Source organism: Natrix helvetica (assembly GCF_964273705.1).
Source record: "Natrix helvetica genome assembly, chromosome: 7".
NCBI classification, from domain to species: Eukaryota; Metazoa; Chordata; class Lepidosauria; order Squamata; family Natricidae; genus Natrix; species Natrix helvetica.
The window spans coordinates 59,041,676-59,058,635 of record NC_138558.1 but is presented as its reverse complement, the minus strand read 5'-3'; the positions used below and the strand labels follow the sequence as shown (position 1 = coordinate 59,058,635).

At 37.3% G+C, this 16,960-nt stretch overlaps 1 protein-coding gene across 3 annotated transcripts in view; it reads left to right on the top strand.

Annotated features, from left to right (window-relative positions):
* Window positions 1–16,960, top strand: part of MARCHF1 (membrane associated ring-CH-type finger 1) — a 162,260-nt gene that overhangs the window by 57,168 nt on the left and 88,132 nt on the right. For 2 of the 3 annotated variants that reach the window (XM_081959673.1, XM_081959671.1), the window contains exon 2: window positions 38–177. The exons of the other annotated variant lie outside the window; for it this stretch is intronic. In XM_081959673.1, the coding sequence (XP_081815799.1) occupies window positions 76–177 (102 nt within the window). In that variant the 5' untranslated portion in view covers window positions 38–75. The remainder of the gene's footprint in view (window positions 1–37; window positions 178–16,960) is intronic. 3 annotated transcript variants of the gene reach the window in all.

Sequence of the window (16,960 nt, the reverse complement as noted above, 5' to 3'; positions counted from 1 at the left end):
AGATGCCATTGTTTCAGGGATTGTAAATTATTTTCAGAATTTCAGAATTTGAAAAGGGATAAGTGGAAGGAGAAAATGTTGGGCTGGTGCCAAGCGATAGCTCGTAATCCTCACAGATTCCCAAACAACACAAGAACCCCCGAAGTCACAAGTGATGCTTCACATATCTCTGCCTTGGTGAGTGGAAATTCTATTTCATGATGATGGCTTGTGCAAAAAAAAAAACCTAAATTGAAAATTCCTAGTGCCATCCCATCTATCCAAGCAATAGTCTTATCTGGTATCTGGGTCTACTTTTACTTTATATTCTCCTTTGTGTTTTGTTCTGAATGCACTGCGGTGGTTACATGTTCACCTTTTTAACGTTGCAATTTTTTGTTCATTTATTTTTGGTTTGCTTGCCTTTTATGTGATGGCTGTTAAAGTAATTGGGGGAGGGTTGTTTTGCAATGTGCTTTCTTAAGTTTGCAAGCTAATATTTCCTCCTTTTATCCCTTTAAGAATATTGACAACATATATAGGTTTCTGTATATCTTTACAAGTCTTTTGTGCATGATATGATTAGGATGGTCTTATTTAAAGGGACTATTTTGCTTGATTTGTAAAGTTAGTTGTGGTATGAACAAGAAAATTGAATTTTACAAATAACGTGCATTTTTTCACATTTCCTGCATGGTGTGAAGAGATTGAGAACATAACAATACCTGTAAGTTAAATTACATTTTAGTTTTAAATAAAATTTGTCAGACTGAGGTACATTTTTTACAGATTGACAGATATTTGTTGAAAGAATGTTTTGAAACTTAATACTACACTTATAGAATATAGGTCAGAATAAAAATTATTACAATCTGAATTGTCAGATTAAAAATCTGAAGATTTTAAAATATTTTTCTTTTTGTTATTTTCCATTCTAATTTACTTGATGGATACTTCGAATCTCTTAGCAGTCATTTATATGTAACAGAAACAGAGCAGTCCTTCAGTTTCATTTTAATATTTCCATGCAAGGTTTATTAGAATTTTCAGTACTAGGAATGGAACCAAATATCCTTGTATCATTGTTATAAACTTCCAGAATTTCTGTATTTATATGCCAACCTTAAAAAAAGACTTTTATGTGAATTTATAGTATAATGGCTTGAAATTCTGAATTTCATATATGGCTTGTCTTCTAATTTTCAAAAAAGATATTGTCTCCTAATGTTTTGTCAATGGAAATCAAAAATGGACCATAACAAAATATTGATATTTCATTTTTGATTATTATGATTATCTCTCTTATCTAGTTGCAACAACTTATTTAACGGGATATAAAATGAACTATTTAATCACCAGCACATATTTTCTTCTAAAAGCATTTAAACTAAGTTAATGGAAGGATGAGGAATGCTAAGAATCTCTGTTCTGTTATTGTTATTATCCATTTAATTGGTTCTATTGGATTAATTAGGATTTTGAAGAAAACTTAGAAGTATTTCTTGAAGTTGTGTTCTGAGTGTAACACTATCCAGTCCTATAATGTACTATACTACTATTTAACTATTTCAAAAGAAATGTTTGGATCCTTATACATAATCATATAATTTAATTACTTTTCTTTAAAATAAAGTATCTGTTGTGTAGAAAAAAGATTTCTATTATTTTAAGCTACATAGTAGGCTGATTATTTTGTAATATTTTACAGTATGAAGTATGACTGAGGTGTATATCATTTAAGCATGTTGGCTACTTACTTAGCATTTAATAAGTTTAGATCAAAAATATTACCAAATTCTTTTGATAAGAATTCTTACCAAAATTGTGATATTAAAATGATGGAGAACTACTGCTTCAATATTATGTCAGTTCAATGCTTCATTTTTTTTTAACCTTCGAAAATGTTGAACATTTTTAGTGTTTTACATGAGGCTGACATATTAAGTCGTGCATTACTAAAAAGCTGTCAAGAAGAAACATTAGGAACACAAAAAAGGAAATAAAGGAACAGTCCTTCATTTATGAAACATGGACCTGAAATGAAAAGAGAAGTGAATAATTGTTTAAAATCAGGTTTTTCAGCTAAGCTGAGATATAATATAAGAAATGGAAGAAAACAAAGCAAGCTTTTTAAATGCATTCTAAATTCTTCTCCTTGTGAGAATTTTTTTTTTTAAAAAAATTCATCAGAAAATTTAACCAGCAAACGCTTTGAATGGTAATTGGTCAATCTACTGTTTTCAGAAGTTGAAAAGTGATTTTCATCCCCACCTAAAGGCCAGGCAAGGAATAATGGATGGAAACTGATCAAGGAGAGATTCAATTTAGAAATAAGGAGAAATTTTCTGACAGTGAGAACAATCAACCAATGGAATAGATTGCCTTCGAAAGTTGTGGGAACTTCGTCACTGGAGGCTTTCAAGAAGAGATTGGCAGTCCAATTGGACTGCCATTTGTCAGAAATGGTATAGGGTCTCCTGCTTGGGTGGGAAGTTGGACTAGATGACCTACAAGGTCCTTCCAACTCTGTTAATCTAGTCTAATCCTAATCTAATCTAATCTGTGGTCAAGTCCATCTGTGTTGGCAAACTGCAAACAACAACAACAACAAGAGTAGCAATAATACATGCAAACTAGTGAAGAAGTAAAGAATCCACTGAAGTTAAAGAGCACTGAAAGCAGTAGTAAAACATTATTTCAGCGGCTCTTGAAAGAACATTGCCAAGATTTTTTTATATAGACAGGGCACCTACTAATAACCAAGGAAATGGCCATCTGACTGAATTCTGCCCCCACTTCCTCATATAAGATGGTGGGAAGAAGAAACAGTAACAATACTGGAAAATCAATCTAGGCAAACTTAAAGAATGTAAGTGTCCACAGGTGTGTCAGGCATATCTGATAATCACGAACCTTCAGACAATAATAATAAACTACCTTCCTTCTAATAGAAAAGGCTGCTTCATAATTCAAATGCTTTGCACCTTCCTATTTCTTATTTCTATTATAGTGTCAAACCAATTTTACACTCAATGACTAAGCTGTTTATCATATATGAACTGTAGATCTCATAGCTCTAAAATTGTATATTCCTAAAAGTAAGCATATCTTTCCCAATTATTTTCTCTCATGGAATAATTATGAAAGACAAGCATAGTACTTACCTAAAAAGATTGGGGTTTTTTTTTCAATCATTGGCATCAAAATGGGAGAATTGAGTAATTCTTCCATTTGTTTCCCAGACAGCATGTTTCTAGAATCTGAATTATAAGAACTGTGTTATGATGAGGAAGGCCCAATTTTGTGGGTTTTATAAAACAGGTTGTCCCAAATCAGCCTTTATTGTTTTCATGAAGTCACAGAACAGTCTCAATTAATTTGACAATTGAAGTGCTTGATCCAAACTGGCAATTGCATTTTCACACTTCCATACTACATGTTAGATTATTTTACTTATGAAATATAAAACAAGACCCAAATGTGGATGCTATTTTATCACCCAAACTCCATTTAGATATAAATTAGATCCCCACAAAATTCTGATTACATAGTGGCAACAATTCAGAAAATGTAAAAAGGGTTGAATCTTTTTTCCCAGAACTGAACTTTCTTATCTAACATAGTTGAGAACTCATTGTTTAGAAAGAATGGCAAGTTGGTCATTTCGACATTTTGAAAACATATTTTCCTTGTAGAATTATAGATTAGTTAAATTAGATCAAAACAAATCTGCATGTAAATTTTTGCACTAGACTGAAGTAAACCCTGAATTAGTTTTCAATCCCCGTATTCTGCAAACCTTTTGTAATGGTCTGAAGATAAGAATCAAGTGTCACCCATAACTGACTTAAAGTAATCACCTTCCAGTTTTCTTTAAATATTTAAAAAGTACTTAATCAGCTCAAACTATCAGTATTGACTCTGCACGAGCACTGGCTTTTCTTCTAGTGGTATAGTTATACAAAATGATTAAAAATAGACAACTGCTTATTTCTAAGAAAGAGGTTAGCTTCCATCTGCCTCTATACTCATTTCTCAGCTTAATTTAGTCAATCGACTCTTTTAATGTAGATTATTTGCTGGACAAAATAATCTACCTTTTAATGAATACACTACTTCTTCTACACTACTATTTCTGAACTGTTCCATAATAACGTTGATTGGCAATAAGGCACAAGTTTCAGAAAAGCTGGAAGATCTTTTTCCACACCAAATTGTAAGACTGATTATTCTGTAAGGCTGAAAATTTTTTCCCTTCCAAATCAGGCTAGGCAGAGCTGTGTAAATATTTAAAGAAACTACAATAGCATAGTAGAGACCCGGGATGATGAACCTATGGCACGCGTGCCACAGGTGGCACGCGGAGGCATTTGTCAGGCCACGCGAGGTGTTGCCCTGTCAGCTGGCCAGTGCGCATGTGCATGCTGGCCAGCTGAATTCAGCCTTTTTTAAAGCCATTTTTCACCCTCCCCAGGCTCCAGAGGTTTTATAGGAGCCTGGAGAGGGCGAAAACAGCCTCTCCCTCCCCTCCTGGAGGCTTCAGGAGCTTCCCTGAAGCCTCAGGAGTGCAAAAAAACAGCCCAAGGGCAAACCAGAAGTTCAGCAACAGGGAGGCCTCCTGAAGGTCCCTGAAGGCTCTGGAGGACTAAAAACGGCCCTACGAGCAAACCGGAAGTGATCCCTATGGGCAAACCGGAAGTTGGGAACGGACTTCCAGTTTGCTCGTAGGGTCATTTTTTGTCCTCCGGAGCCTTCAGGGAAGTCCCCTGAAGGCTCCGGAGGGCTTAAACCGGAGCAAACTGGAAGTCTATTCCCAACTTCCGGTTTGTCCATAGGGATGGTTTTTTGCGCTCCGGAGGCTTCAAGGAAGCTCCCGAAGTCTCCGGGGGGGGCTGTTTTCTCGCTCCCCAGGCTCCTATAAAGCCTCTGAAGCCTGGGGAAGGTGAAGAAAGCATGCAAAAAATGGGGAAAGCGCCTGTCATGCACGCATGTGCGCTGGGGGATGTTGTATATTGCATTATGGGTATGGCACGCCCACGCACACCCCTCTGCACTTCCCCCGCTTATGGCAATAGAGCCAAAAAAGGTTCGCTATCGTTGGTATAGACCAACGAAGATGGGGCTAGGGAATCATATGTAGTCTTACCCAAACATATCAATCAACCCTTTCCCAATAATTGACAGAATAATCAGATAATCTGAGGACTTTTGAAGATTGATGTCTTCTCATACCTAATGGTACTATTGATAATTTAATGGGCTTTTTTTTTTTTTTTACAAATAATATATTTGTATTTTTAATGTGGGTTTTGGTTTTTATTGTTGCAAATTGCCAGGAATCTTTTTTTTTAATTTATTCATTTTATCCTCTTAACATCTTTCTACCCTTGTTTCTTACTAGTTTTATCTTGTAATATTTGTCTGTAGTTCAATTATCTTCAAAGCCCTTTTTCCCTTTTTCCACAAAAGAAAAACACTGCATCTTCAGTCTCTCCATTCAAAGACATTTTGGGTCGTTTTCTACTTAGTCCCACTTCCATTCTTTACTTCTGCATTCACCTAATTAATTTGTTATCCTGAGATGGAGTAATTGATTTACACTAAACTAATGGTTTTTCATCTCCAGTACTACATAATATATTTCAAATATTGTATATCATTTGTAAAGTGAATATTCTGCAAGTCAGTTTACAAACTATTTGTCTGAGACAATAAAATATAAAAGCAATTAACTTTCAACTCCTTTCTTGTCACTGTGTCTTGTCTTCTTTTGACAATGAACCACTGCTCTGCTTTTAGGCTGTTTGTTCCTTCATTGCATGTTGCTGTTATTTATGCTTCTCCAGTAAGTCTACCCCTTGGTACTGTGAGAAAAGAAGCTGCTATATCTCCCAACAAATAGGTGGCATTAAAGGGAAGCAACTACACTGAAGTATATAACAAAATACTCCTCTGAAAATGAAGCTCATTGGTGGGTCTTGGTCTACTAGCTTACAAGCCTACAGTGATGATTTCGTCATAGAACTTAGAAAAAAGATAGCCTCTACTTAAACATATACTGATATACAGTTTCTTTTGCCTTTAAGACTAATTCAGTTTCCATCATTAACATCTTCAGCTAATTTCTACTGAATACTAAGCATGTTTCTTCTTTCCAAACGGTTAAGTGTAATTTAGAGAGACCATCTCACAGATATTTTCTTGGTACCAGAGGAGAATAGTTTTGCAGTAATTGATCGTCCTTAGTTTTGATATTCTGTTATCAAGTGTGTAGGTCTTTCTCCCCTTTTTCTTCATCCATGTCTTTTCAAAAGCTTAGAAGTAATTGTTAGCATCTGCTTCCACTGATTTTTACATTTTTACTCCTTGCTTTTTACATGGTTACCCCTCAAGTCCCAGGCATTGTGTTAGAACTTGACTTTTATTACTCATTTAACAGAGATGACAGAAAGCGGAATGTAATTTGCTACCTGAGAACAAAGGGTACCTGCCAACAGCCTTTGGGCAAAATGAACAATGTAATGCTTTCTATCACTTCTTTTTAATTATTTGGGGATTTGGGGAAAAGTTAGATAATAAATTCTGAGAACGAAGTAAAAAAAAACATTTAGGGAGGACTTTGAATTCATAGGTCATTTAAAATATTTAAAGATATTATTTATATTTAAAGACTTAATAAACAGAAGGGGACAGGACTTTGAAAAACTGCTAATCCAGTATTTATGATCTGCAGGAGAGACCTTTGAGGCTATTGCTAGTTACTGTCTATCATGAAAAAGTTAAATGATGTTCCCAAGTTGTCTAATATACTATATGCAGAGACATATCTACATACGTACCAGGGGTGGGTTGCTGCTGGCAGGTTTGGTGTGCAAGTTTGTGCATTTTTGCTCTGTACGGATGCACATTTGCCCATAAATGCAATTACAATTCTGCGCATGCACAGAACTGAAAAACAAGATGGCGGTGCCGCCTGTGCTGCCCAGGGGAACCGGTTTGGGGGTGTGGCAGGCCTGAGTCACTGCCAGTTCCAGCAACCCAGGCCGCCAAACCACTACCGGTTCCGCCGAACCAGTAGGAACCCACCACTGATACATACATACACATGGATAACATTTGTAAGAACTAGTGAAAAAGGAGACAAAGTTCTAGAATGCATACAAATTAATAAAATTTACATTATTAAATAAAGGCTTTTCTCGGGTCAACCCTTGAATCATTTTTATAATTTATATAGCTATAATTATTTCTTAATAAAACATATATGATAGTGTTTCAATAGGAACAGCGCTTGTCCAATCTCGTCTCTGCTGAAAGTTAAGGCGGGAGAGTGATTACTTGATCTAGTTTATTTCTTTGTTTAATTTTTTTATGCCTTCCATGTCACTGATAAAAGGACTCTAGGCAGCTTACAATATAATAAAAAGTATAAAAGACCATACAGGGCATTTAAAATTAGGAGAGTTGAATAGAAAAGCTAAAAACCAAGATAATGTGTTACTTGAAATGGAAACTATTAGAGAAAGCCATGGCTCTGGTTAGTTTATCCAAACTGAAAAGGTTTCTCACAAGATAATAGTAAACCATTTATTAACAGGACCAACTAGAATTCATAGGCCCCTGGTTTTGATGCCAGCATCTTCTACTACTAAGCCATGCTGGCTTTATCAGATAATAATCCTAGTAATAACTGTAGAGACAATTGAATTTTAGATAATCAGAAAGGCACAATTTATTTATATCTTTTATTTTTCAGGAGAAAGCACTTAATAATTATATTGATTGGAATGAACTTTTATATATATATATCCATATAAAATAGGTTTAATGAAGTATCCTATTTGGGCCTTTGCTAGGAATGAAAATATCCTCACCTGATTTAATACTGTTTCTTCTAACATTCATTTTTTAATGTTTTCAGCCAATAACATAATATTGTCTGCATTTAAAAAAATACATGTTTGTTTATATTTATATTCCCAACTATATACATATAAAGCCATCACAAGCATTCTTTATACATTTCTTCATAAACACAGGAAACTATCAAGTGGATATACTGCATTTTTGTTTTATTTTCTGCTTAGTGTTGAACAGTTTACAGAGCATTTTATTGATTCTCCTGAATACCCTACTTCTAGTTTATATGACTCCTACCACATTCAGTAATTAATATCCATGTAAAATATGCCATATTTTAAGCCTTTTCATTTTAATCATGTTTTCTCCAAATCAGCAAAAATAGAACCCTCCCTTCTCACATTCATGCATATCTCAGTTATATGTTGTGCAGCAAAAATATGCTTAACATGAACCCATACTGAAATTACGATATTTTGCTAATTGCCACCTGTTCTATCCTTTCAATCACATTTCTACCAGACATTTCTCAAGTACAATTCATAAACTAATAAACACATCATTACGTTTCCCATACAGATCTATTGCATTCCTTCACCTTAGTTTAATCCTAAATGCTAAATTATTCATGCTTTTTTAATCTCCCCCTTAAATTATTGTAATATGCTCTACATAGAGCTGTTCCTGAAGAGCCTTCAGAAACTTCAACTGGTGCACAATGCTGCTGGGCGGGTAGTAAATGGTACCAGATACACAACACATGTAATACCACTACTGCATAAGTTGCATTGGTTACCCCTTTGTTTCCATGTGCAAAAGTGCTGATGGTACTTTTAAAGCTGGAAATGGCTGGAGACTGGCAGTATTTGAAGGATCACCTTTGTCCAAGAGTGTCTACCCATCCAACTAGATTGAGCAGAATAGGCATCCTGAAGATCCCATCAACAAAAGAGTTTTGGCTGTTGGGGACTAAAAGATGAGCTTTTTTTGACGGGGCCCCTGTTCTATTGAACATTCTCCCTTTGACGATTAGAACCCCCCTCCCCTGAACCCTGTTAGCCTTTCATAAGGACTGAAATGCCTGGCTATGATCCTGTGCCTAGATGCTGAATGTGTTAAAAGCCACGTTTCCTGTCTATGTTGCTAACTCGTCAATAATCTTGGCTGCTATGTATATTTAATTTGGATGTTTCTGTTATTTTCATTGTTTTAAAATATTTAAGTATTTGGATTGTCATCGATTGAGATGGGTGGCTAGAGAAATTGATTAGATAGGTAGATGATAGATGGATGGATGGATGGATGGATGGATGGATAGATGGAGGGATAGATAGATAGATAAATAGATAGATGTCATTATTTTGTTTTCATTTTATTCATTGATTGGAGATGCTTAGCTGTTTTCATCTTCATTCAAAACATTTGTTTACTTTTTATTTGTTTCCAGTCTGAATTTTCGCATTCTGTGGTTCTCAATTATGTCTGTAGGTTGGGTAAAACATGTAAACAAAGAAGTAAATATGCTGCATATGGCACTACAATCAAAGTCTTAACTCTATACATGCATTGATGGCACATGCAACGTGGCAAGGCTTTGATCACATTTCTCCAACCAACATCTTGACCTTTTCTTGCATGCTCTGTAGAGACTGCTGTTCTTGCTTGCTTCTTTTGACTACATTCTTTGCAATCTTTTCTCTCTGCATACAATGTATTCCTTTGATCCATTTTATGCAGCAGTCTTTATCACACGTACATTTTTTCTCATTCAAAACCTCTTTAACCTCATCATTTCTCCATAGATCGTATCGTGTATTTTCCACTGGCAAAACACATTCTTCTCTGCTTTCGCTTCCTCTTTTTTTAAAAAAAAACTGTAGGAGTAAATTTGCACACTGATAAAGAGGATAGTAAGTATTACATAGACTTTGCCTCGATGTAAATTAATCACAGAGGAAAGCAAACGTACTGGTTGGAATTCTTGCATTGTCATCTTTTCTTAATAAATCTAAATAATGAGATTGGTTTCCCTAGGTGTTCATTTCCAGATCATTTGTTGAGTTTTGACACATCCACTTTCCAGTAATCTATCTTAAAAAGAATGTTTCCATACAGAATTTGAATTATTTCTTCCTACAATTGTCTTTTTTATACTATATCTTTTTCTCTCCTTTCCATTCTGACATTAATACATTCAAAACTTCTCATTAGTCTTTAATCAGTTATCTCAATCTTTCATGTCAAACAATTAAATCATTTATAGTTTTTAATTCATGTATATATTCACATATTTATGTTTACACCACATATTGAATAACAATAGCAGAGTTGGGAGGAACCTTCGAGGTCTTCTAGTCCAACCCGCTGCTCAAGCAGGAGACCGTATACCAGGGATCCCAATCTTTGGGTTTCAGTCCACTATCAGGCCATGGCTATTTGCGACCGGCCCACGTGAGCGGTGGGTCGGCATGCATGCAGCCCCACTTGCACAACCAGTGGGTGCATATATCAACTGCTCACACAAGTGAAGCTATACATGCACCTGCCCCTCACACAAAAGCATTTCTTCTTTCCCCCCTCTCCGCCATGCCAGGTTGCCAACCCGAAAAGGTTGGGGAACACTGCGGGCATCTACCATTTTAGACAAATGGTTTTCTAAACCATTGATACAAACATAATTTTTGAATAAGCATGTATATGCTAAATAGTCAATACTAATTCCAGAAAAATGGGAGTGCTTAGTTCAGATGGGTCTTCCTCAGAAGAAAACGAGAAAAACTACTGTTCAAATATTACTGAAAATATATAAGGTACACATTACATTTTACTCAATTATACATTCAGTCACATCGTATGTGTAAGAGATTATTAATTGATATTTTGACTTCCATTCAAAAATCTTGCAATCAGTTTTATTGATATGTGTGTCTTTTATACTGAAAGTGGAGTTCTGCTTCTAATATGCAATTTGCACTTCATATCTGTTGATCTTCTTGGCTATAGTTTCTTTATTATTTCTGATTTATTATTTCCAGTGCTTCCTTAATCTTTGTTTTTATGTGATATTTCTTGACCAGGTGTTCTTTGGTCTTCAGCTTCTTTTATTTCATCTATTCAGCTTGCTTGCATCTCATTTTCCAGACTGATCTTCCATATTGGTAGCGTACTGCTTGCCTTTTTTCCTTTTTTTTGTTGATTTTGCACCCCAGGTATTGAGTTATAACTGCAGTCATGCTGTATATTAGTTTTTTCTTGCAATGAACTGATGCTTATATTTGATATTACAGCATTTGATTTATTTTGATATAAAATTGTTGTGGTTAAAGTGTTCCTAATAACAAAATTTATTCCCTTTATTATTAATATAAGAACTTACTGTTCAGGGTCCAATTGAAATCGGCTAGATCATTGTACTTGCTCTTTTCATATTATGGTGTTTTCAAGTGTGTCTAACTGGCTTATAGCTTTTGCCTCATTGAAATTCATAAAACCTGGAGGTTAAAGAACTTTCTTTGACTTGATATTTTTGTGAGAAAGCAAATATCAAGAAATATTATATGCTCCTAGCTTCAGGTTTGATAAGTATAACTGTGGATATGCTATTTTTGTTTTCCTCTATAAATGATGATTTCACTTCTACAGTCAATATTTTGCACCAATGCTTTTATATTTTTTTATGTTGAAACAATCTTTATGTTGTCCATAGAAATTTTGGTAGAACTAAGAAAGTTTTTGGAGTTCAGAATGTCCCTTGATTCTGTAAAGTTTAAAGTTTCCCTGATACAGAAGATGGATAAAGTGCAAACTTGCATTTTGGAGAGAAGTGTGGAAAAAAGTAATGTTGTAAAATAGAAAAGTGTTGTGGCCCAGCCGTTGCCGTTGCCGCTGCCACCAGATTCCGAGAGTGATAGTCCCTACGAGTCAGCTCCAGAGGAGATGGGCGACCCTGGACAGGATTCGGATGCTGAGCAGGGATCCGAGAGTCTGGTCGGCCACCAGGAGGCGCCTGAGGCATGGAGCAGCGGTGAGAGCCGGAGGAGGGGGGCTCCTGATGCCATGCCTTGGAGCAGCGGGGAAGACTCACGAGACAGTGAGTCAGAACTCAGCAGGGCGTTTCTGGACGCCCGTTACCGGCGCGCCCACAGACGCAAGGAGCGTGGGCGTAATTATAGGCGGTAAAGAGCTCAGCTGGTGTTTGGGAGGCGCCCTTTTTAGGTTATAAAAGGGTTGACTTTGCATACGCCCTTCGCAGCAGTCAACAGAAGACTTATGCCAGAAGCTCTAGTCTGGGATCCTGGCAAGCTGGATAGCTGCTTTTGTGTTCTGTTCCTGTGAGTTTTGTTTTGGTGGCTTGCTGCCACAGAACCTCTTGTCTGTTTGTGCAATAAACCTTGTTCCCTTGTACTGTTCCGGAGTGTGTGTTCTGTGTGGCCAACGGAGGAAGGGGGTCAGAACAGAAAAGTGTGTAGATCAGGGTTAATGACAAGACTAAAGTCAGAACCTTAATAGTGGGTCAGGTTGACAACCTTATTACCGATATAGAGTTGGGTCTTTCTTCTTTATGCAAATACAAATATTTATTCATGATTATTATAACAGAACAGATGGGATTGTTGTTTTCTACTGCTCTCATTGTTGCCTGCCTGTACTACTGGATTCCATTGCTGGGCTGGTGGTTGAGACCAGGGATTTCAGTTTCCCACTTGTCAATGTTGAGTCTGAGCAATTTAGAAATTTGTGGTAATCACATAAATCATGGATTTTTCCTAGGTGTTTGGGTCTTGATACAAATTAGAGGTCGCACATGAGACCTTGTTTGTTCTCATGGCAGTTGAAATGTGATTTTGAAGGATATAAATAGTTGCTTAAATCATTTTCTGTTTGCTTTTACACCTACTATTGCCACTCTTGTTAATTTGGCCCATATTACCGTGTAGCCATAAAGACAGGGTCTTTTTTCTTTTGACCCCTGAAATAAGCACTTGGCTTATTCTTATAATTTTTGAAGTGCAGGAGGCGGTGAGCATGGTCACTGTTCTAGCTGGGAGAATATGGGTGGACAAACGGAGGCGAGCCAGGACTTAACAAATGCTAACAGTTTATTGCTAACAGGTTGCCAAACGCGGCACTTCACATTTCGCGCGCGTCAGCTAACAGGCAACAGCTGAGCCCTGCTTTGACAGCCTTTATGTATGCCGGTTGTCAAGCAGTCAGCCAATCAGCGTTAAGCACAGCGCCCCCTAGTGCAACGGACCAGAGGGAAAACCTATGATACATAACAGTCACCTCATGGCTGTTTCTGTGTTGCAACATTTTCAGGCAGGGCTTATTTTCGGAAAGGGCTTATTTTCAGGGAAGGGTTAATTTTAGCACATGCACTCAAAAGCCCAATTGGGCTTATTATCTGGGAAGGTCTTATTTTTGGGGAAACAGGGTAGACAATTGCCAGAGTTCGTTGGGTTTAGTGAACGTTTGGGGTTTTCACTGAGATCAGGTGAACAATTCTGAAATCTCATTGCATCCTGAAATGGATATACAGATTGCCCCGATACTCTAGAGTGTATGTTAATTTTATGAGTAGTTCTGAGAAATTGAGCCCAAGAATAGTGTTCTGGAGCTCCATTAGAGAAAAGCAATCAAGCACAAGTCATAGCCCATATTAGGGATTGCATTGTAATGATAAGATAAGCCATTTATTTATATTTATATTTATATTTATATTTATATTATTTATATTTATATTATTTATATTTGTAATATTTATATTTATAATATTTATATTTTTATTATTTATATTTTTATTATTTTTATGTATGTATGTATGTATGTATGTATGTATGTATGTATGTATGTTTATATGTATTTGTGTTACAACCCCTGGTATGCCCAAATATGGGAGGGAGCTCACTACTCCCCCTTTCTGTCCTTCGGCTCATTACGAGGACCATCCAGGCAGAAAATCATTATATATTATATACACACACACACACACACACACACACACACACACATATACATACATACATACATACATACATACATACATACATACAAACAACACAAATATAAAAAAGGCAACATTAAAAATAAAAATATGGTTTTCTGCCTGCATGGTCTTCTGTGATGAGCCGAAGGACAGAAAGAGGGAGTAGTGACCTTCCTCCCATATTTAGGCATACCAGGGGTTGTAAAACACATACATACATACATACATACATACATACATACATACATACATACATACATACGAGAAATACTTTTATATGCACAAAGGTTGAAAGATACACAAATACTACAGTGGAAGAATGGATGGTGAAGCTAATGGAATTGGTGGATATGTCAAAATTGATAGCCTCGATTAAAGAAAAGACTTTAATGTAGTTATTTTTTTTTTTGCAACAAAAAGAAATGAAATGTTGATTTTCATATCTGATTAGAATTAGAATGGGAATATAGAACTAATGTAGTGATGATGATGATGATGATGTCATGTCTGTATTTTAGCAATTCTATGGCCAGGTGTCCATATCTTCCAATATTGCACCATTTCTTTGATGTTTTCCTATGCTCTGGCTGGTGTCACATTTGATGTTATCCTACCACCAAGTTCTTTGGTGGCCTGGTTTCCTTTTACTGCTGACTCTTCCAAACATGATTGCTTCCTCCAGTGAATGACAAGAAATAATGCAATTAAAAAGTAAAAGTTTTACTGTGTTTCCCTGAAAATAAGACAGGGTCTTATTTTTCTTTTGCCCCATGAAATATGGCCTTGTGCATATTATAGGGAGGGCTTATTATGTCTGGGGCAACTGAGAAGTGAGGTGCGCCTTTTACCTTTCCAGCTCCGTCGCATTCCTCGCCATTTTGCTCAGGGAAGTGGCTGGTAAAAAAAAAAACCTCGCGAGTTCAAACATCTTGAAATCGCGAGAAGTTTTTTTTTTTTCCCTGAACACAATGGCGAGGAACGTGATCGATCTGGAAAGGTAAGAGGCGCGCCTCACGCCCAACACCGCCCACTTCGCCCCAATGGTAAAGGCAGCCTGCCTGGTTCCCTTCCCCGCCATCCCTTTAACGAGGAGTGGCAGGTGGGGGGGAAGAAGCAAGGCATGCCTCTTATCTTTCCAGCTCCTCGCCCTTTTGCCCATTGAATCCCCTTGTAAAAAAAACCTCATGAGTTCAACTCACAAAGTTTTTTTACAAGGGGATTCAATGGGCGAAAGGGTGAGGAATGCAGCCGAGCTGTCAGTCTCTGGTAGCGCTAGGATGCACGTCTTGCTTCTCCCTCCCCACACACCTGCCACCCCTTGCTAAAGGGACGATGGGGAAGGGAACCAGGCAGGCTGCCTTTATCATTGGGGCGGGGTAGGCGGTGTTGGGCTGCGAGGCGCGCCTCTTACCTTTCCAGCTTCGTTGTGTTCCTTGCCCTTTCGCCCATTGAACTCATGAGGTTTTTTTTACAAAGGAATTCAATGGGCAAAAGGGAGAGGAACGCGACAGAGCTGGAAAGGTAAGAGACGCACCTCACTTCTCCCCCCCACCTGCCACCCCTCGCTAAAGGGACGGCGGGTAAGGGAACCAGGCAGGCTGCCTTTACCATTGGGGCAAGGTGGGTGGTGTTGGGCCGCGAGGCACGCCTTTTACCTTTCCAGCTCCGTCACGTTCCTCGCCATTGTATTCAGGGAAGCCCCTGGTAAAAAAAACCCTTCTTGCGATTTCAAGATGTTTGATTGAACTCGCGAGAAGGTGTTTTTTTCCCCACATCGCTTCCCTGAATACAATGGCGAGGAACGCGAGGAAGGGAACCAGGCAGGCTGCCTTTACCATTAGGATCGACGGCGTTTTTTTGCGCGAGAAGGAACAGGCGGGAGGGGGTGATCGCATTACTGGCCTGCCGCTATTTTTGCAGCTGGCTTTTTTTGAGTGGGAGGGAAGGGCGGGGGGTAGAAGCACTTTGCTTCGCCTGCCACTGTTTTTGTGGCGGGCTCTTTTTGTGTGGGAGGGAAGGGTGGGAGGTGGAAGCACTTTGCTTTGCCTGCCGCTGTTTTTGCGGTGAGCTCTCTTTTTGCCCCGCAAGCTGTACCGGTAGGTGGTACAGTGGTAGTAGCGGGGACCGGTTGCGCATGCACTTAAATAGTTGGGGATGGGCTTATTTTTAGGGGAGGGCTTATTATGGCATATGCTCTGAAAAGCCCAATTGGGCTTATTAGCAGGGCATGTCTTATTTTCAGGGAAACATGGTATGTATATTACTTATCCATATCTAAAGCAAAAAAAAAGTCAGATATCACTCTTTTTCTTTACTTTTTATTCCTTTTTGTACTTCTATTTCCTTTCTTTATTATTTTTTCTTCTTTCTGTTTATCTTTTAATTTTGTGTTTTTGAAAATCAGTAATGTTAAAAAAAGAATTTACTAATACATAACAGTATATATTACTGGGATTTGAATTTATCTATTAGAAAGATTTTAATTTAATTATATTCCCTTGACTGCAAAGATTGAGATTATCAGGAGGAATCAAACTACAATGATATACTATTACATTGTCTGTAAAAGAGTGTCCTAATCTTTCATTTAATGACATTTCAAGCTGTAGCCATCTTGTTATTAAAGCTAATCTCAGAACAAATTGCTAATCATTGAAGTTTTAAGCCTTTCCTTAGATTTATTCCAACTGTACAGATGGAATAACCTTGGATTTAGCAGTTATATTGGTAGAGTCTATAACCTGGTTGCCATGGAGATCAGCATGCAGTTTGCTTATGTGACTCATTTGCTGAAATAGCTCAGTAAATGCAGCATCTTAATGGAAAGTCAGGTCAATGTTTGATCATAATAAATAGCTTTCACAAGCCATGAAAGGGGAAGATAAGCTTTATTTGCATTTACCCTTCATCATACACTTTAGATGATAGAGACTGGAGGGGAGGAGTGAGTGATGATGATATTGTACAAAATGCATATAATGTGTCAATTCTTGAATGGTTTTTAATTTGTCTATGTTATTTTCAAAATATTTATGGTAGGTGGGAAGCTTGCTAACCAACGGAGAAATGTTCCAAACAGAGAATGTTACCACTGCCAGAAAATTCCTGGAAGCGTGGCACTAATCAGCCATTAAC